Source organism: Rhinolophus hipposideros, assembly GCF_964194185.1.
Source record: "Rhinolophus hipposideros genome assembly, chromosome: 19".
NCBI classification, from domain to species: Eukaryota; Metazoa; Chordata; class Mammalia; order Chiroptera; family Rhinolophidae; genus Rhinolophus; species Rhinolophus hipposideros.
The window spans coordinates 22,004,015-22,027,658 of NC_138065.1; the positions used below are offsets into that span (position 1 = coordinate 22,004,015).

Here is a 23,644-nt window from a genome sequence, read left to right on the forward strand (position 1 = left end):
ATTACAAGGCTGTTTCTCAGTATGAAATAGGATTTTTGAGTCAGTGAATCAGTCAATAAATATTTATTAATCAAATATGTCAAATGTTCCTGAGAGGTCAAATAAGAAGAGGAAAGAATACTGACAATGACTTTGAGATTTTTCTCTAGCAGTGATTAACTGCTTTGTTGTGGTGCTGAATGAGGGGATCGATGGGCTTAAACGGGAACTAGGGTCTTTTTCTTAGGAATACACCAGTTAATTTTAAGCTAGCAGTTGTTTATCATGACTGTTTTTCAGTAAAATTATCCAAAACCAGAAACTGAGGCCAATAAAGTAAGTTTCTATTTTTATTATTATATTAAAACATTTTTAAATACAAGTGATATCTAAGTATTATTTAATTTTCTAGGAAAAAGAACCATTGGTTGATTCTTCTATTTAATATTAATTAAAAGTTGAGACTGCCATTTTACATCTAAACTTATAGATTTGTATACAGTAGAGATACAAATTATTTCTGTTCAGTAGAGCAGATAACTCCAAAAGTTATTTTGGAAGTATTTGTGAGGAGTTTGTATAAACTGTTATTTAAATATTCTGTAGAATTAACCATTTAAGTCATGTCAGCCTCAAATGCCCTTTGAGTCATTTTTACTCTATTAACGATCCTTATTTATTGAGTCAAGTGAAATCTTTGGCACATTCTCCTTCTGTATGTGTAAGGGTGTAGTATTATGTTAACTATTGAAAATTATACTTTGACAGTTTAATGCTTTATTATTGGTGCCTATTAGTGACATCAATGAAGATATAACAAAGACAGTGGAAAATATGACCAAATTTTGGGGAACAAAAGACCTTAATCTCTGGAATTAAGAGAAAAAGACATTTACCTTATAATAACTTTTCACTGTACTCATGGAAAGATCAAAAGTAAAGGAACTATGCAAGCAAAAAATCATCTAATGATATGTAAAGCATAATTAATTTAATGGGCTAGCTACATGCCCTCCTGTTTATATTGAAAAGAGCTATATGCATGTATTTTACATCAAGATACATAGTAGAGCTGAATAATAATACTATAACTAGATTTTATAATCTATTAAGTAATGAACAGTATGATTTAATATTACTGTATATCTTGGTTCTTAAGAAGTCAGAAATATGGCTTTGAATCCCGGTTCTACCACTTTTACATATACTGTAAGATCTGTTCGCAAATTATTTACCCTTTCTTTACCTTATTTATGAATTTAATTTCATAACACATTCCTCCTATGCATTAAGAAAATATGTATTGAAGAAGCATTCTTATGTGTCAGACATGGCTGTTGGTTGCTAAGGAGACACACTGATAAAGCAAATGCAATTAAAACACCATGAATTGTGTTAAAAACATGCATTGAAATCTATTTTTAAATGTTTTATTCAGTTATAGAATGTGAATTTGATTTTTTTAAATTGATTACTTAGTAGTCTGTTTATATTTTCAATTGTTCATCTATTTTGTTTGCCTTTTCTTTGCCTGAATTTTCATCAGCATTATTTTAGTCTTTTTCTGCTAACTTCAATTTCTGGATCACCTGTGAGTCTGCTTCATTTATTTATTTTTTTTCTCTGATTATGAGACATTTAATTCTTTCTCATGCCTAGAAATTTTTGATTGAATACTGGGCATCTTATATAAGACAACTGGAGGTAAAGAATAAATAAAAGCCTTGCAAAGTGCCAGGAATGCACTAAAGAGTCAATAAATAGTAAAGGTTATTGCTGTTGTTTATAATCATCAGTATTTTGTAGTCTCTCAGAATTTGTATTTATTATTGAGGTTAATCATGGAAGCAGTGCATGTGTTTTCAAAGACCTTCGGAAATATCTTAAAAGCTGAAGGAAAATAAATGCATTAGTTTTATGTTGTTAAGTACATTCTACCATCTTTTAAAAATGCATTTTAGAGTAGTTTTATATTTACAGAAAAATTGTGATAAAAGTAGAAAGAATTCCCATATACGTCTGTACACAGTTGCAGCTATTACTAATATCTGATATTAGTATAGCACATTTGCTAAACATTTGTTAATGAAAGATTATTTATATATTATTAGTAACTAGTTCTGTGGTTTCTCCAGATGTCCACAGCTTTTTCCCAATACCTTTTTTCTGATCCAGGATTCTGTCCAGACTAAAAATTATATTTAGTTGTCATATCTCTTTAGGATCCTCTTGACTATTAATGTTTCTCAAAAGTATCCTTATTTTTGATATACTTGACAGTTTTGAGGAATACTGGTTAGGTCCAGTTCTTACTTTTGATTAGTGGAGAAAATGCTCCCGATATACTCAACTTATTATGCATTATTTAGTAAATAATGACATAGTTGTATAATTCCTGACAAGTTGGATTCCAAACACTCTTGATAAAATGGGTGTGATTCTAAGTTGCTCTGTAATAGTCAAATATGCAGAAGGAAGTGGTGAGAGATGAACTCATCAAGATCTGGTGCAGGATTTCCTATTAAATGAGTTTCATCTGCGTCTCTAGTTAGTAGGATGTTATTGAAAGATAATAACACAGAATTCATATGAATGAAGGGAAAGAGGGCCCTGAATGCTTTTAATTTATTTAAATGGAAGAAACCTGAGTACAACCTTTTTTATTTTTTTTAAGTTTTAAGATTTAAATTTTAAGCTTGTTCAAGCAATCTATTTAACTTACCTTTGTTAAAAAAAAAAAGAATAATTCATGGTAGGGTATAGTCAGATGCCTTGTGAAAGAAAGCTATAGAACATTTATATTTTAAATTTCAATTTTCTAAAATTGATTAATTCTTCATTTAATACACCATATATTGAATATTCCTCTGTTAGATACTCTGCCAGTGATTACTGATGGTTCTGTAAACAGTATTGTAAAGCCTACATCTTAATATGTGTCTTGATCTTCAACCCAATCTCCTAATAGAAAAAATTAGGTCGTAATTTGAATGTTTAAGGTACATTGTTACATAGTAAAATTTATTTTATTTTTGCAGAATTATTATGGAGCTGCTAAGATGATTTTTTCAGATAACCCACTTGGTCTGACCTGTGGAATGGTATGTCCAACCTCTGATCTTTGTGTAGGTGGATGCAATTTATATGCCACTGAAGAGGGACCAATTAATATTGGTGGATTACAACAGTTTGCTACTGAGGTATGTAAGATGTATGTGTACACATTTCTGCTTCCCTCCTTGAAATATAAAAATGTTAAAGAAACTTTAATCCTTGATGCTTTGTTGATATCCAACAGTTTTAGTGTGATACACAGCTAAAGGGTGTTTTGTGCCATAAACAGTATTTTTATTCAACAACTTAGCTACAAAAAATGAAATTTTATAAAACCATGTGTCAGACTAATTGCAATCCCAGAAGGTTATTAAAATACTTTGACTGAAAGTTACATAAATTAGAAGATCTAATAATAGAATTTATTAACTTTACAGTGGAGTGTGGTAAGGGGATCCCATTATGAAAAGGCTATATTAACTGATTCTTTTCCCTGCAACTCTCTTTAATCTTTTTGGCTTGGAATAAAATATCAGTATTATTTTGTAATATTTTTTGAGTAATAGAAGTTAGAGAATTTTCAAAAACCCTGAAACTGAATAATGTTGTTTAACATTAGATTTTGTGGACTTATAGATTAGAAGTGTGTTATTTGGATACAAGTGTATAATGAAATCAAATAAAAGCATTTTTTCACTGTTTATGCCATTAGTTGAGGTCATGGTTTTCTCTTTTATGCATCCTTTGTAAATGGCTTTGATTCTCTGGCACATCTTATTCTCTCAGGGGTCTCCTGTTTGGAGTCAACTACCAGGTCAAGTCCCATGTATCATTTAAATGATCAGCTTATATGGAGGTTACAGTAAGATTTTGTAACCCTTGGGGTCCAGTTGGCTAGAAGGCCAAATTAAATGCCTGTCAACCCTAGATTTTTAGTTAATGACTTCCCTATCTAGTTTTGTCAACTTAAACACGACATATTCTTTCCTTTTAGGGCCCTTCTCATAATATCCTTCAAGCTTAAGTCTCACTTTGCTTTTAGTAATAAATCAGAGTTATTCCCTTCCTGCTTTCTGACAGGTTAATTCTAAAGAAGGGCTCCTGGGAATGAGAAAATAGAAACAATTTGAGGTTGTGAGTTGTTGCAATAAATTCTTGGATTTAATTTCTTTTCTTACCAAATTCAGAATTGCATTAGGCTTACCTGACCAGGGCAAAGTATAATCTTTACAACCTGAGAAAATCCTTAGTTGATGGAGAAGATTTACTTGAATTCTTCCACATCTTTCTTTGGGGACCCCGCGTCTTTTCATTGAACCAGGGCAAGTTTGCAAGGATGTAGTAAGTGAAAGGTCACACAACATGTATATGGACTAACACTGCATTTCAAAACAAAATGAGTTAATATAATATTGTTAGTGTGTCAGTGACCTGAATGATAGAGAAAGAGAGAAACACCATTTCTCTGAGAACTGGTTTTAATAAATTCCTACCACTCTTTCCCAAAGCAAAGTCTATTTATTTAAGACAGCATAGATTAGGATGGCATTAAATGCATTTTAAGTGAATCATGGAATTTAGAATAGGAACATATATTTTTTTATTTCATTCCAATTATACTTTGTATAACTGTGGCTTCCAATATGTCTATCAAATCATAAATAAAAATTTCCCAGTGAGACTATGGAAATAAACTTTCCATTCATTTTTCTTTAAATTGTCCTCTTAGGGCAAGTTAATTTAGAAAGTTCAGTAATCCCTAAGTCAGAGGGTGGTTCTCTTAAGTTTACCCAGCTGTCAAAATTGTTGTGAAGATAAGCAAAACACAAACAGCATGTTAATTTAATGCCAGTGAAAAAGAAAGGTATAATGTGAAAATACCTTCATCAAACTATTAAACTATTGATGTCAGTATTTAAGTCAAAGCTGAAAATGATGAAAATAATTTTCTGTTTTGGTTGTTTGATAAAACAATACCTGATTTTTGACCTTTAAAGAAATACTGATTCTGGGTGGTAAACACACAGTGCAATATATAATTTTACTAACTAATGTCACCCCAATAAATTTAATGAACAATTTTTAAAATACAAATTTATTTTTCAACCAAATTAAGTAAAGGTTAGGAAAGCAGACTTAAAATAGTATGATCGCTTTCAAAATTGTTTTTCCTATAACTCATAAGTGATTTTTAAAATATCAACTCTGTAGTCTGCCATTATTGGTTAAATCCATACCTTATAGTTTTCTATTTGAACATGGGCATATGATTTGGAAGGACTGTAGTAGAAAAGAAATAAATCACACAAAGGATAGCCTGCAGCCTGCAGTAGAATCAGGAGACCAGCTGCTCTTTTTATTTATTTATTTTTTGTCCTGTGTTGTCATTATTATTCAGTCCTTTGCAATCCCCACATCTGCAGTGACCTTGCTTCAGACACTTTTGTGTGCCTTTGGGGCAAATAGGCTATAGAGTGATTCCAACTCTCTCTAGGAGGCAGTTTTTCTTAGTTCAATTAGGTCTAGCAATATTGCTTCAAGATATTTGGCAATAATAATATTAATTTGGTTTGGAATTTCTTATTAATCTCATGAGAGGTTTAACATTTTTTTACACAAATGTAACCCTTGAAATTTTAATTTTAAAATATGTTTGAGTATTTAATTGAATTTTTAAAGAGATATATTTATTGCATAGAACAACTAGACTCTCATTGCATATCAAGTTTAACTAACAAATTGCTGCAAAAGGAGAATGAAATGAGAATAGATCTTTCTACTCATTTCCTCAAGAGTGAATAGTAACTATAAGTAGATAATTAACTGCATTTCAAATCAGTTCCATTCTACTGATATTAAAGAGTTATGAAGGCCATAACTCTTTAAAATTCCAGGGCTCTTAAGTTTTAATTTAATTGTCAATGAGGGCCATAGGTCTGGTATTTAAACAATGCTGCCTCAATTATGAAGTTTTAGGAATGCATTAGATTATGAAATTGGTATCTGAAAACAGTATTTGTTTTTTGCAATAAACACTTTGAGATTATTTATTTTAATACCTACTGGATATGCTATTTGTGTGGTATATGCTTCTTGATACTGTACTTTTAGTTTAGTTTTTATATTTTTAGTTGAGAATGGCACTGACATGAAATTCCAGACTAAATCAGGTGACTCACTGAGAAGAGACTTACTCTTTAGATTTTTCTTTGAGTGTGTCTTAGTAGGTTGTTTATATCACCTCTTGTTTGACATTACCCAGTTCTTTTCCCACCATCATACACTATTTATACACCATTGTATACTATTTTCATTTATTTCTATATTTTATTGAATAAACAGTTTAAGTCAATTTGATCAATACATATAATACAGTAAAAATACACTATTAAAATTTAAATAGCTAGTTGTTATGAGACTACATTAATGAACATTTTTCAATTACTTGAATTACATCAACATTTATATTTTCCATAAATGCTACAATAGTTAGTTTGAAGAATTGTGAATGAATAAGGAACTTGCTTACTTGCATTACTTTGTGATTGTTTTAATAGGACAAATATTTCTAATGTATCTTTTTTAAACATGGAGGTCTCTAAAAGCCTTCAACTTTTGCCTTGTATAAGCATATTCGAGGAGAATATAGAAATATTTATGCTGATAAATAATAGAGTATTTCATGTCTTCTCTCAAAAAATGTATTGTTGTGATACATGCCATCTACCAAATAGGAAAGTGGAGGCAAAGAAAAAGAATAAGCACAGTCCTCAAATTAAAACCAATTATTAAAAAATGTACCTAAACTGAAATCTGAGACTGGATTCTAACTGCGTGTTTTACTGAATGCTCTATAAGTAAAATAATCCAATGACTGAGATACTTTGGGGAGTGAACGAGGACTTTACTAATAAGTAATCCAGTGCAGCAGGCACAAACCAGACTATTGCAGGCAAATTGGCTCGTATGAACATCCACTGTAATAAGCTCCTACTAGGTAAGGATACAATTAATAAAGCAAACATTGATTGAGCATCGATCAGAACTAAGTGTTGTTGTAGGCTGCTTCTAAACTACTGGTCCTGAGAAACTACAGTGTTTCTCAGGAAATAATAAAAGCCAACAACTGCAATTTCGTGGCCAACTTAATAAGACGTGCGTTTACATCAGCATCCTTGGACTGATGATCCAATCTTCATTAATTTTTGTCATTTGGTTTTCGAGGTGATTAGACCTTACTACACAGGAAAGGATCACACAGGGCGGAAATGTAGTTCGGATACACCACACTTGCAGAGCACTTCCATGCACTTTTGTGATATCTCACTTTAAAATGGGGATAAATAACCCTCGGGACGTGTAAACTAGGTAATGTTTTACCCATTTTGTACATGAGGAAACAAAGGATCAAAGTGACTGAAAAATCATAGTTAACATTAAACGAACTACTGTTGCTCTAGAGAACGTTAGGTACTTTACTTAGAACTTGACTAATGCTCAAAATAACCCTCTAGGTAAATGCTATCATTTCATTTTATGTATGAGTAACAAGAGGTTCCATGAAATTCTTTAACTTCCACAAGCTCACATCTGATAAAGGCAGATATAGAATACAACGCTAGTGCTTTAATATGTATTATTTCACAATCTCTTCCTTGCCCCACGTCATCAATACAAACTCAATGTAAACCCAGTTTTTCTGGCTGCAAGTTCACAGGATTGCACCTTTTTGGCTCAGCCACATATAACTCAGTCACTGTACCTTACCACTCATGAAATGAGGTCACTGTGCCTTATTTCCTGTGAGATATGAAGCAATTATATTGAAATAGGTTGTGTAAGATGACCACATATGGCTTAATCGTTTTCTTTGTTTATGCATGTTACCAAGTAAAAGCTTTTTTTTTTAAATACTTGTTTTATTTTTTTAATTACAGTTGATATACAATAGTATATTAGTTCCAGGTGTATAACAGTGATTAGACATTTGTATAACTTACGAAGTGATCACCCCAATAAATCTAGTACCCATCTGATACCATATATAGTTATTACAATATTACTGACTATATTCCTTATGCTATACCCTTCATCCCCATGACTATTTTGTAACTACCAATTTGCACTTCTTAATCCCTTCACCTTTTCACCCTGCCCGTAGACCCTCTTTATATAATTTATATATAAAATTATAGTTGGAAACCCTGTGGCCATCTTGTGGTTACCGACTGTTTTCTAATCCCCTCACCTTCCCCCTTATCCCCATCCCCCGCCCATCTAACAACCCTCAGTTTTTCCTCTTTGTCTCCAAAACTCTTTCTGATTAGTTCATTCACTGATTCTCTTCTTTAGATTCCGCATATAAGTGAGATTATATGGTACTTGTCTTTCTCTGTCTGACTTATTTCACTTACCATAATATTCTCTAGGTCCATCCATGTTGTTGCAAATGGTAAGATTTCTTTCTTCTTTATGGCTGCATAATACTTCATTGTATAAATGTACCACAGCTTCTTAATCCAGTCATCTACTGATGGGCATTTTGGTTGTTTCCATGTCTTGGCTATTGTGTATAGTGCTGCAATAAACATAGGAGTGCATACAGATTTTTGAATTAGAGTTTTGGATTTCTCCAGATAGATACCTAAGAGTGGAATTACTGGATCATAGGGTAGTTCCATTTTCAGATTTTTGAGATACCTCCATACTGTTTTCCATAGTGGCTGCACCAATCTGCAATCCCACCAACAGTGCACAGCGTTTCCTTTTCTCCACATCCGTGCCAGCCAAATAAAAGCTTTTATTTCTTATTTTTTTCTCCCGGCCATTGGAGGATTATTGTATAGCCAGATTCCGGTTTTGTGGGGTTTGAGATGATAAATTGTTTTTTTTTTTCTATGAAAAATTACACAAAAGCACCTTTGCAACATTTAAATACAGGGCCTTGGAAGGGGCCCATGCAATGAGGGACTCTGAAGCTTATGCTTATATCTAAAGTTTTAATTTGGAAAGCCTAAGGCTGATTTTATGATAACTGATCTATAAGCAAATTTAAGAATGAGTCTAGCCAATTTACAATATAGTGGCAAACTGATCAGTAAGATTTATTGGTTTAAGTAGCTAATCTAAAATTAAAGTATTACCACGAAATGAATAATAACCAATATTTATCACTAATACCTTTTCCAGGGCATTTATAAATAGAATGTGGATTAGAGAATATTTGTTAGAATAGTGATATCTCACACTTGCCTCATGGTCCCAAACTTGTATCACCTTTGACTAAAGTTTCTCTATACTACTCCTATTTAAAACAGTATTATTAATAGTTTGTGAGTACTATTCATACTAAAATAAAAAGGGTAATTATTTCTGGGAGAAAGAAGATGTACATGAAAGGCACACAGCCTTATACAGTAAACAGTAATAAAATCAATAGTTTGTACACTGATGAAATGTTGCTGTCAGGGATACAAATGTGAGTAGTATCTGTTAAGTCTTGATTTGTGTCTCTCGTTTTGGTCTTAATGCAACGATTAAAAGAAAGGAATAATGTCTTGATAGATTTCACTAAATATCTGACATTTTCCTCCAAAATCTTTTGAAATACTCATATATTAAAAATCCTTAGTACTGACACAATGATTGATAATAAAACTGTAGGACTGGGTGAATTGCTGGATGATTATCATCACAATTTTTTTTTAAATATATTATTTGTATCTGGTGCTTTAAAATGTAAAACTAAGTTTCAGATATTTGAGGCAATAAGTTTGAAATTTGACAAAATTGCATGCTTGTTATGATTATTTGCTTTACTTTTTTTTCTGAATTTGTTTTTATAAGTCCAAACATATATACTTTTGTGGGTAACTTACAGTTTAGAATGATGGAATTTCATTGATTTGAGTCTTAACAAGTTAAAAAGATGTACATTTTAATAAATATATTTTATGAATAGTAGTATATAAAATATATTAAAGTAATATAAAGCAATGATATCATATCAGTGTGAGTCACTTTAAGAATTATGATGCTGTAAGTTATGATTTAAACCACCCACTTTTTTTCCGAAGTATAATGATAAAAGGAATATTATAAGCACACAATAAAAATTAATAGCTGAGATAAAGAGGAAAACAGATACCTTTAGGGGCCAGAAATGGTATAGAAATACTCAACAGTAAATAGAGGACTTTGGCCTCTCTCTGTCAGGCTCTGCATAAACAATCTGGGGCTAATGGGGGACTGACTAGTATGAGGTAAGAAGTACCAAAAACGTTATGCATGGTAGACAGCTGGACTCTCCAATCCCAGTAGAAATTTAGAAAAAGTAAATACAACTACTGTGCAGTGCTGGAGCCTCTGTGAAGCTGCAGAGAGGGCTGTGCCTCAGTACTTTGGCTGTGTGCCTGGTAGCACAGTAACTTGCTTCTGTGATACCTCTAAATGTTGCCTGGGGACTAGAACCCTTATGAAACCTGGTTATGCAGTTGGGGAGAGGTAGAGGAATGATGCTGGGTGGTGGGCACTACATATTTGATATAGAAAGCAAGATGGTGAGAAATAGCTTTATTCAGAAAAAGTGTGAAACAAAAAGTTCAAAAGGGATGGTTACCAGAAGGGAAGGAGTGGGGGGATGGGTAACAAAAGGGAAGGGGAGTATAGTCCATAATATTATGATGAGTGTGCATGGTCACAGATCACTACTAGAATTAGAAGCGTGATCACATTGTAAGGTATAAAAACGTCAAATCACTATATTCTATACCTGAAACTAATATTACCAATATAAGATTGTTTACCAATCATACTCACATATATTTAAATTTAAAAGAAAAACTATACTAGAAAAGCTAATGCTACCCATAATGATCAAGACTCAACCCAGGGTGGCCGGATGGCTCAATTGGCTAGAGCACGAGCTCTGAACAACAGGGTTGCTGGTTCGATTCCCACTTGGGCCAGTGAGCTGCACCCTCCACAACTAGATTGAAGTGAACGAGCTGCCGCTGAGCTTCCAGAGGGGTGGCTGGATTTTTCAGTTGGTTAAAGTGCGAGCTCTCAACAACAAGGTTGCCAGTTCAATTCCTACATGGGATGGTGGGCAGCACCCCCGGTAATTAAGATTGAAAACGGAGACTAGACTTGGAGATGAGCTGCGCCATCCACAACTAGATTGAAGGACAATGACATGGAGCTGATGGGCCCTGGAAAAACACATTGTTCTGCAATATTCCCCAATAAAATTTATTTTAAAAAAATACTCTACCCATAGATAACTTTATCCTAACGAATCACAAATAATACCATAATTAGTCCTTTAAAATAAATAGGCATAAAATAAGAGCTCTAAAATAAGATTAAATCATGAAATAAATAATGAGTTTGGTATGAAAAATAGTTGATGGAAAATATTCACTGAAATGAAAATACCAATACAACTTAAGTTTTGAACTGGATACAGACACAGACATAATTGAACTAAAAAAAAAAAAAAAAGATCTGAGAAATTCAACCAGAGTACAGTAAAGAGACAGAAATTTAAGAAGCTTAGAAGACTCCAGTGTACATATAAAAGGAGTTCCTGAGGTCAAGAGCGATTGACAAAAGCAGCCTCAAAGCAGTTATGATGGAGAATTTTCCCCAGCAAAGGAGATCCCTTATATGGACTCATGATTGTAATATTGTGAAATACTGAGGATCAGGAAAGAATCAGAGCTTCCAGAAAAGACTAAAAGAGATTACTGTAAAACCAAGTGACAATTAGTCTGACCCCAGACTTCTCATCAGCATCAATAGATATAGAAGCCAAGAGCACATATTTTTAAAGGACTAAGATAAAGAACTTTATTTCTCCTTTAACAATAAGGACATTAATCAAGATATTTTTCAGGCATTTTAAATCTAAATTGACATGGAAGGTGTTTGAGGTGGGGTGGGGGAGTATGATGGGTAGTTAAGTGTGCTAAAGGACTTTCATGTTGGCAGGAGAAGAGAGATCCTCAATACCTCGAGAATATGCTTTTTTAAAATGTTGAAATATCTATTTTAAAAATTAAAAAGGTATCACAAAATACATGGAAATACAATCTGTAACTTCCAAGCAGTAATAGAAACAAAATGGGGTGGGTGGGGAGAAAATTTAATCCAGTGAGAGACAGGAAATGAAAACTAAAACACTAAAGAGAAAGAAGGAAAGGAAAAGCATGGTAAACAGGAAAGAACAACAACAACAACGAAACGGGTAGTAGAAATACATCCAAATATATAATTAGTCATAGTAATTCATATTTATTAAATTTGTGTACTAAAACATAAATAACTCTAATATAAATTAAAATAATTACTACAGACAGCTATAGCAAAACACTTGAAAATAAGGTGGCTGAAGAAATATATACTCTGCAAACAATAACCATAAGAAACTTAGTGTACTGATACTAGTATGTAACAAAAGAAGAATTTTAAGGAAAATTGTTAATAAAAATAGAGAACTAAGTAATGAAAAGAATAAATGTCTTAAAAATTAACACATAAACTTCTATTTACATTACAAAATAGGCTTACTGAAAATTAGTGAGGTATTACGTAAAGTTCATGAGATTGACTTAAGAAATCTATATTCTTGTGACCAACTACTATATAGTGAGTGCAGCCTTTCCATGCACTTATGTAACAGTTATCAAAATTAACCATGTACTACATGAGAAACAGTTAAACATATACTTTTCTAAATAAGTATATACAAACTATATTTTTCCACAACATAACTAAATTGGAAATAAAAAATAAAAATATAAAAATGGAAACAATACCAAAAACAAATTTATGTTTGGAAATTTAAAAAACACATTTGTAAATAATTCATGGGTTAAAAAGATCATCATAATAGAAATTACAAAATATTTAGATTTGATTGACAGCTTCCATTAACAACTTGTGAAATGCAGCCAGTCATTTTTACATGAAAATTTATTGTGTTAAATGCGCATAAGATAAAGATAAAGATTATATATAAATAAACAGTGTTCATCTCAAGGAGCTAGAAAGAGAGCAAAAGAAAGGGTGTGATGGTGGTGGTGGTGATGGTAAATGCTGAGAAAATAGAAGAATGGAAATGAATATAATAGAAAATAATGAAATGCAGCATAAAAGCATAAACAATGTTGATCTACAAAGCAAAAAGCTGACACTTTGGAAATATTTTAGTAAATGATTGTCTGGCATATCACATAAAACCAGTACATTTCAATTATGACTGTCTTCTAATTACTGTTCTTTTATTTTTGTATTAATCTGCTTATAAGTAGCATTGGCTCCATAGTTAATCACTGCTGCTGTTTCTAAAAAAAAATCGTATAAATACAGAACAGTCAGCTGAAGCTGATTGGATGGAAGAGGGACCTCTCCAGTCCACAATGTCTCCATCATTCTCTGTTGTCTCTCTGCTATCCTTTTGTCCCCAGCAAGCTGTAACATGGATTGACTGGCCCTTGGCAGCTTTAGTTTCCAACTCCAGCACTGAACACATATCTGAATGAGTAGGTGCGAGGTAGTGTCTGGGTAAGAAGGAAGGATACAGAGGTGAACAAGGTAGAAATGATAGTAGCCCCAGGGAGCTCATTGCCTAGTGAGAAAGAAAATTAAGTAGGCAAATTACAATGATGTGCTAAGAAGGGTTAGTGAGATAGTAGCTACCCTATTTCCCCGAAAATAAGATGCAGCCGGACAATCAGCTCTAATGCGTATTTTGGAGCAAAAATTAATATAAGATCCGGTATTTACATTATATTACATTATATTATGTTATATACCCAGTCTTATATTATCAAAAATAAGACCAGGTCTTATTTTCAACTATTTCATCTATTTTCAACTTCAGCTATTTCATTCAGTTGCAATCTCAAGTATAAATATATATATATATTTATTTCATGGTAAAGATGTGAACTATAACGTAAGAATAATAACCTAAGAATCAGTTATGTTGTCTGTAAAATGAGCCATCATACCTAACTTTGAAGATTTTTAGGATTGGAGATAGGAATTTAAGCACCTAGAACAGTGCCTTATAAAGAGAAGGTGTTAATCCTAAGAAGTTATCATTGATGCATTCAGTCTTCACAATAAATTGCTTAAGTAATTCTTACTCTCTTAATTTAGAGGTGATATTTAGAGCGGTATAGGTTTCTCTGAGGTAACACATGCCATTTTATAAAAGATTTGGCTCAGGTGTTATCTTTCCTCCCTTCTGGGTAAGAGTTTCTTTCTTTTTTTTTTTTCCTCATGGGCTCCAAGAGAACCATATGTAAAAATGAACCCTACACATGACAGTTTGATTGTAATAATTTTTCTATATTTAAGACATATAAGCACTCTTTTACCCAGAGAGTTACTTACTGAAGGGTCTATGTTTGTCTTATACTGGTGTCTAGTGCACAGAGGGCACATAAAGATATTTACAAAACTAAAGTAAAATTGAATGGAACAGAGGATTCTGATCTTAAAATTACACACACTGTTTACCATGCCAGAGATGTCTCACAATACTGGCTATTTTAGTAATAAGAAAATAATGAAACAACGTAATTTTGATAACTGAAAATTTGCCATAGCATGAAATGTTTCTTATTTCTGAGACATTTGAAACAAAGTTCCTACTTTTTGTGTCCCTTATGTAATTGTGAACAAAACTCTCAGGTAGCCCAAGAGTATTTCTTCTCAACGGATGAGTGCAATGAATAGTATGTATTCATTATTTCCTTGGACTTATTTTACAAAAGGAAGCACGTTTCAAAGAAAACTACATAGCAGTGTCTCCTAGAAGGCACATAATTTGAGGTAACTGAAGTTTGGATGCACAAATAGCAATCTTTCTCCATTCGTGAATTCAAAAGATAACCAGACTGTCATACTGCTAATTAAGTAACTCAAAGAAACTGAAACCAGCAAAATGAAAATCAATGTATTATTTTTATTAATATTTCCTTTAGACCTACACTGATTAAATAATGTCTTAGAGAAATTATCAGAAATTATGTTTTATTTTATAATGAAATCAATTTTAATACTTGCAAAAATATAAACCTCTTAAGAGGTATGCAGAATATAACCATCCTTTTATAATTTATCTTTCAACTTATAGAGATAATCTGAAATTTCCAAGAATATTTTATTTGTCATGATTTCCCAAAGTTTATTTTTGCTATTGCTTGGATAATAAGAATGAACAGAGTAATTGAGGAAGAATTATAGCTACCAAACATGTGTGTTTATTTTCATAATGTACCATTTCAGAAAGAAAGATTAAAATGAAAAAGAGTTACCCTCAAATTAGAATTGGTAAATATCCTTACATTTGGCATGTTACATCCCTTTTCATTTAGAGAGCGCTATATAATGATTAGAAAACTAGTGTTTCTGTCTCCAGAATGTGAGGAGGCATGGGGTAAAATCCCATGGACTCTCTCTTTGTTTCAATCTTTCCATTTTTAAAATCAAGATAATCTCTCCCTTGCCTCAAAAATAATGTGAAAATTATGGAGAAAATGCTAGTAAAGTCAATTTAGAGTGATGAAAGAAATGCACTTTCTATATGAGTGAAAGGTCAGAAATCACAGGGTAATTATGCAAGGAAATGTATTTTAAAATGCTCCTCAAGAAGAATATTCACTCATAAATAACCTCCTTCTGTATCACTGATGAAGAACTGTGTTTCCTTGGTGACTGTTACTCATTTGTGGAGCCTATCAATGGTAGTTTAAGAATTTTGAAACTGACAAAAATCTCATTGGATGCCTACTTTGTGGTAGAATTCTACTATGCCCTCGGGTTACAGATCCGAGAAAAAACCCTTGGATTACTTCATAACCTATCGGGAAAGTCAGATGGTAGCTCTGCTGTTAAGTGGGGAAAAATAAATACCCACAAACACACACTCACACTCACACACACACAAACTTACACACACAAAGCCCCAGCAGAGTGCCTAACAGTCAGTGTTGAGTTATTTGTAGCAAAACATAATTTAAACAGCAGTAAACCTAGTAATAAGCCCCCAACTAGCTCTTCAGGGCTAATTCAAGGCCCTTTCATTGTTTTCTATAATGCAGTGCTTTTATATTGTAGGGCACTATAAATGTTGGTTATATACTACTGATGAAAAGTAAAATAATCTTAATATAGTCTAAGTGCTACAGCATTGGTAGGGAAGGGACTGCCTTTAAAAGAATATAAACATAAAACATTTCAGTGATTCACAGGATCATACTCCTTTTAATGCAGAGGAGTTTCTCAGTTCACAGAATAGCATGGTAAAAATCCAGGTGGTGTAGTGCAATGTTTTCAGATACTTTATGAACAACTGGTAGTTTGTAAATTTAATTTATGAAGTATAACAACCAACTTTTGTTGTTAATAGATGAACTATTATAAATGTATTAGACTTAGGAAAGATAAATTCATGTAATACTTTTTTCGGTTATACATTCCCTATTGAAATATTTTATGTACATAGTAATTTCCTATTGAAAATCACTCTAAAAATTTGACAGCAACAGTGTTTAAAAGTTCAGGATTTGAAGTCAGATCCTGAAGTCAGATTTGGAGTCAGATTTGAAGTCAGACTTGGAATAAAATCCTTAGTATGTGAAATGGGCAACAGTTTCCTCATCTGGGAAGTGGAATTTATATTAGTAACCTCAAAACAGGACTACTGACGACTAAGTAAGATCATTTAAATAGAGACTAAGCATAAAGCCCAGCACTTAGTATGTGCTCATACTTTGTACTCACAATATTGGCTTTCTTACTATTGTGAGGGAATATATATTGGGAATACTTTTCAGTATTTATTTTACTGTTGCCAACAAATATTTTTTGCAAATGTGTTTATTCCACCTTTACATTTGAAGAATGTTTTCCTTCTGAGAAAAATTCTAGATAGAAGGTACTTTCTTTCATTGCTCAAAAATACCATCTGTATGACTGCCATCATAAATGCCCTTGAAATCTTCAGAACAGGTCTGCCTTTGTTTCAAAACTCTTTGCTCCAGGACTGTAGCCAACACAACTCTTCACACCTTTACATAAAAGTTTTCCAAAATCTGCACCCCGAGCATGCCGTACACGGATAAAATGTGTCCAGTAGCATATGATGGCAGTCATACAGCTGACCTGTTGAAAGACAGCTGGATGGATGGATGCTCATGGGATAGAAGATCAAACAACTATCAATTTAAATAAATGTCTATAAACCATAGAAAAACTATTTTATTGTCAGTAGAGTTACGTAGGTTTCAGATGTACAATTCTGTAATACGTCATCTATATATCACATCGTGTGTTCACCACCCAGAGCCAGTTGTCTTTCCATCACCATATATTTGATCCCCTATACCCTTATCTACCAACCCCTTCCCCCCTTACCTTCTGGTAACCACTAAACTATTGCCTATGTTTATGAGTTTTTGTTTCTTCATTTGTTGGTCTTGTTCCTTTGTTGTTTTGAGTTTATATCCCACATATCAGCGAAGTCATATGGTTCTCAACTTTTTCTGTCACCTCAATAAACTGGAATTAAAAAAAAAATCATTTTATTGTCTCCTAACTTCCATCAGTCCTTTTGAGAGGAAGGCTCTCAGATTTTATGCTGCTTACTGACAGTACTGTGTCTTTATTCTGTGGTTGTTTTCAGTGCTTTATTTTTCTTACTTTGGTTACAGCACTTTTACTCTGATGTGTATAAGTTTATTTAAATTGGTGTTAAAACTTCTTGAATTTGCGCTTTGATGTCTTTCATTAGTTTGGAGAAATTCTTGGTGTACATTTTCAAATATTTCATATGCTTCATTCTGTCTTCTCCTTTTACAGTTTCAGTTATGCATACATTAGATCTCTTTATTTTGTTCTTTTTGTCTCATGTTCCATTTTGTGCTTTCCACACTTTGGCCCAGATAGATTTTACTGACCCATCTTCAGTTCATTAGTCTCTTTGTGCTCACCTGTCCAATCTGCTTTTAAATACATTAATTTAGTTTTTAATTTTAATTTTACACTGTTTTCTTTTGTAAAATTTCTTTTTTAACAAATTAGTTTCCTAGGGAAGTTCACAGTATTTTTCTAAAAAGATTTTTATTAAAATATAGCTAACATACAATATCATATTAGTGTGAGGTGTACATCATAGTTATTCAGCAGTACCCACATGGCACTATACAGAATTATTACCACATTATTGATGATATTCTCTATGCTAAAAATGTCTAAGTCCACCAACCATCTAATACTGTACCACACTATCACAATATTATTGATTGTATTTCATATACTGTATATTATATCCCCAAGACTTTTTGTTTTATATTTGGAACTTTGAATCTCTTATTCTTCTTTATCCTTTTCCCATTTTTTAATTTTTCAAATTAGAGTTTATATTTACTATTAATTTACATTTATTTAAGGAATTCAGCATAGTGGTTAGACATTTATATAATATAGGAAGTGATTCCCCTAACTAGTACCACTTGGCACTATGCCTAGTTATTACCATATTATTGATTATATTCCCTACAATTTACATCCTCATGACTCTTTTGTAACTATCAATTTGTATTTCTTAATCCCTTCACCTTTTTTACCCTGCCCATAACCCCCCTTCTGTCTATAACCCCAATAGATCTAGTACCCATTTGACACCATACATAGTTATTACAATATTATTGACTATATTCCTTATGTTATATCCTACATCCCCATTACTACTGTGTAACAACCAATTTGTGCTTCTTAATCCCTTTCCTTTTCACTCATCCCAAATCTCACTACCATGTGGTAACCATCAAAATGTTCTCTGTATTTATGAGTTTATTTCTGTTTCATTTGTTTGTTTATTTTATTCTTTAGATTCCACATATAAGTCTTTTAAGACATATGACATTTGTCTTTCTCTATCTGATTTGGTCCTCTACCAGATTCTTAGTCTTCCTCCCTCTGCTAATAAGCGGATGATTTCGTCAAGGTAAAAGTAACTCCTGAACTGTCACTTCTCTGCTCTTCCTTTTTCCATGACGTCTTGGTCCCACTCGTCTGACTTACTTCAGTAGTTCTCCAATGATTCCAACAGACTTTTGAAATGTTATCCTTCAAATGCTAAGCTATCATAACCAGAAGCAGATATTAACATATATTTACTGAATGTGTACCGTGTGCCAGGATAGTGCTAACTGGTAGTAGTACAATGATAACATGTTTTTAAAACATGTTAAGTTATATGTGCCTGTGTGTTTTGTTTTGTTTCGTTTTGTTTTTTTCTGTGCCTGTGTTTTAATATATGACATACTATCTGACTCAAGGAACTAACATCCTACTGACTAACATGGAAATGTGAAACACAGATATGTATGTTAGAGGCATGCTAAGTATGCTACAGAAACTCAGAGAAAGAGCCCTTGACTTGATCTAGAGGTGGGTGTAAGGAAAACAACCTAGGAATGCTTCGTATAGGAGGTGCCACCCTAGAAAGGAATTTCAAAGATTGAGAAAAAGATAGTCAATATAACTTGTCATCTTACTTGACCCTATACATCTTACAACTATGCCATATTACTACTGAAAATGTACTGCTGATTTGTACTATGAACTCTAATGCCGTTGAAACATTAAAAAAATCTATTTGAGGTAAAGGCATAAAACATTTGGGATTTAATTGCCTGTTGCTAAGTGAAAGAAGCCAGTCTGCAAATATATACTCTATGATTCCAATTATATGACAATCTGGAAAAGGCAAAACAATCAATACTGTAAAAAGATCAGTGGTTGTCAGGTTTTGGGTTGGGGGTGGGGAGTGAGGAGGGGTGAATAGGTGAAGCATAGGGTATTTTTAGTCTACTGAAATTATCCTATATGATACTGTAACAGTGGATACATGACATTATGCATTTGACAAAACTCAAATAAGGACTTCTAATATAAACTATGATCTTCCATTATAATAATGTCAGTATTGTTTCAACAATTATGTGTACCATACCTATGCAAGATTACATGTTCTCCAAAATTACCAAATGTATACAATTATAGACACATTATAATTACAAGAGACTTTTTATATCATGAGTTTGTTTTTTGCCCATATCCTGGATAGGTGCAATAGTTTAATCACTATTTTTTCTGAATTTGCTGTTACAGCTTGTGATTATATTTTATAAAAAAAATGAAATAGAAATATTTGACAAGGATAGTTTTAAACAATAATATATTTTACAACACAGTAGATAAAATAAAATTTGAAACCCTTCTGAGACCTTTATATTCTAGTCCCGTTAGCTCAAAAGATGATTTTTAGTAGTATAAACTGTCACAAATTATCGTATGTCTGTGTAAATATGTAATGTCTGTGTTTCCCGAAATGATGGCTGACATTATAAATATTCTTTTATATGACAATTTAGATGGAACTAGAGATCAACTTCACTACATATTTTGATTTCCATTTTGCTTAACTAAATAAGGTTAAACAGATGATATTAACTCAGAGGCTTTTATACTTAAGGTACTGACTCTCAACAACTTTTTTTTAAGTTGATTTAATATAAGGCTCTGCTTCTCTTCTCATGCTCACTGTTATGCATCTAAAAACTTTAAACTGAAGTAACACAGAGATTTATTCTAAGGTTGAATAAAAACAAGTATTTAAAAAAAATGTTTGAGGATGTAAAAGTTAGTTTAAGTTTTTTAACCATGGCAATTGATTTCTCCATAGGTGTTCAAAGCAATGAATATACCACAAATCAGAAATCCTTCTCTACCTCCCCCAGAAAAAATGCCTGAAGTCTATTCTGCAAAGATTGCTCTTTTTGGTGCTGGGCCTGCAAGTATAAGTTGTGCTACCTTTTTGGCTCGATTAGGCTACTCTGATATCACCATATTTGAAAAACAAGAATATGTTGGTGGTTTAAGGTAATGCCTACGTTTATTTCATGTTTATAGTATCAAAAATGATGGGGTGAAACAGTTATGAATATTGTTGGTTCATTATTATATAGTAACTTCAGGCTCACAGATGGTATTTTAAATGTTCTTTTTTTAAATGTTCAAATTTTGATTTTATTATTTACTTTGAATTTGCAGTTGGCTTTAAGCACTATTTACTTTAAAATGTCTCTGTCTAGTTCTGTGAATTTAAGAGAAATCTCAGCACATTAATTTATGGATAGAGGAACCAATCATATGAAAACATATTTCATCCCTGTGAATTTTTCCTTTAATGGAGATATATCTAAAAATAATGAAATTGGGCATAGGGGCAAACCTAGCTCTGCAGAATCTTGGATGATTCATTTTGTTGTGTAACAGACATGTTGTCCTGCTCACATACGTTCGGTTTACAGTCTCTTAAGTTTCATATTTGATTATGCCAAAGTCTACTAAACATGTTTGATTTTAATGTACATTTATGCAGTTTAACTCATAAATGCCATAAATATCAAAAATAATATTTGATATTAGCCAGTATTATTTGTGTAAACAAAGATTTAGTCATGGAGTCTTTTATTTCCATGGAGAGTAATATATTGAAAGCAAAATGTTCACTTTGTGTCAGCAACTTTCAGATATTTAACCCAAGCTTAGAAATTAGATGGAGTTTATTTAAAATACATGGAACATATTTTACATTTACATATACATTATTACATTTACGATCATAAAGAAGTAATATTTATTATAAATAGGGAGTAGATATTGCTTAAAACATTTGATGTATAAATGAGAAAGTATTTGGACAATAAGTTAATAATAATGCTCAATTTATTGTTATTTTCCATAAATGTGTCATCATGCATCAGAAAATCATGAATCATAAAATATAACCATTTTGCATGTCTGTTGCTATACTTTGCATTTAAGTTTTGATGGCTACTGAATTATTATTTAAACAATACATTTCTGTATTTAATAATCACAGAGAACAGATTTAATCAAGTTATGAATAAAATTTGTGCTTATGTTTTTGACCTTTTATGACACCTATAAATATGTCAATAAATGTATAAATCTCAATATTGGTCAAATCACAATATTGAGATTTATACATTTATTGACATATTTATAGGTCAATATGCTAAATCCAAGATAAACTTGCATTAATATAAAACTATTTGAATCACCAAGCAAATATATCACATAATAAGAATACTCATACAGGAGCATAGAAAGCATAAACTGAAGAAAAAGTAACCTGATTGTCCAGAAATATTTTTCTGTATTGATGTTTCACCACTATGAGTTTTAAGAGATTACACGTGTTTTATAATTTTCATGGAAAGTAAAATACCTAATATATTGTTTTCCTGGAATTATTTAGACTATCTTTTTAATGGCATTTCACTACAGCTTTATTAATTAATAAAAACACAGTCTATTAGCAACATATGTGTAAGCATTGCACATTTTTTTTCAATTATACACATCAACGAATATGTGAGCTACTTTAAAAAATAGACCTTAATTGTTGTATACCCTAGTAGGCTAGGAAAAATCTTTTTGTCCCTTAATTGCATTTTCACAAGAAGCCTAAAATGGAACAAGACCTGTTTGTAGTTTATTTTCTGTGGATAAGTTTGGTAGAAGACTTTTATGGTTGTTAGCATCTTTTTCTCTTTTTAACTCAAATGCAGGATAGACATTTCTAAATCATACAAATTGGCACTAAACTTGTGTTTTTATATATTTGCTGAACATTTTTAGTGGGACACTGGGACAGATTCCTCTGAATTAATGACCAAACATGTTATTTTTTTCAAAATTCTTTTTTGATTTATTTTCTTTTCCTTTGCCTTTGAATCCTCCCAGTCCCTAGGGACGATATGAAATGTGGCAACATTTTAAAAATGGACACTGGAATATACTTAGAATTACAACTACAACACTTTTCTGTTAATTTATTTTCTCGTTTACAGATGTCTTTCATTCTCTTGTATCTTCAAACTGGCTAAAAAAGATTACATTAGCTTTGTATTTGAAATCAATTGCTTGAAGAGGTGATGGCAAGTTTTATCTTTCCTTTTCCTTTATCTTTCGTTTTACTCTGCATCCAAATAGATTATTTTATGCCTGGTAAATTAAGATCCCAGCTACTTTTTAAAAAAATCACTAGAGTTGGTGAAAGATATACAGGACTTAGTCCGTATTTTATTGAATACAATCAATTGATTATTTTTGATGCTGCAAAAAATTCATAAAAAGTTTTGCTTTCCTCCAACTATGGCTTCATTTTTCAGGACATGAGTTTAAAGTGGTTAAATGGCTTGCTGTTATAATAGCAAAGATAAATAAAGACGGTGTTAAGAGGCTTTAAGTGTTTATATATATATATATATATATATATACGTGTATATATATACGTATACATACATGTATGTATGTAGGTATGTATGTATATATATATGTATACGTATATATATTTTGTCTTTTACCTATAAAATTAATATGAATTATGGCATTTTTTGTTAGGTGGGATAGTCAGAGCAATGCTGTCCTTTGCTTTAATTATTTCAGATGTTACAATGTTTTCACTATGTTTGTTTCATTTCATATTGATTGACAATAA

General features: G+C 32.0%; 1 protein-coding gene across 3 annotated transcripts in view; it reads left to right on the top strand.

Annotated features, from left to right (window-relative positions):
• Nucleotides 1–23,644, top strand: part of DPYD (dihydropyrimidine dehydrogenase) — a 696,413-nt gene that overhangs the window by 182,639 nt on the left and 490,130 nt on the right. For all 3 annotated transcript variants that reach the window (XR_013991662.1, XM_081024809.1, XM_081024810.1), the window contains 2 exons: nucleotides 3,018–3,179; nucleotides 20,798–20,994. Coding sequence is in view for 2 of the 3 variants with exons in the window: in XM_081024809.1 (XP_080880935.1) it covers nucleotides 3,018–3,179; nucleotides 20,798–20,994 (359 nt within the window). In the remaining variant the exon portion in view is untranslated. The remainder of the gene's footprint in view (nucleotides 1–3,017; nucleotides 3,180–20,797; nucleotides 20,995–23,644) is intronic.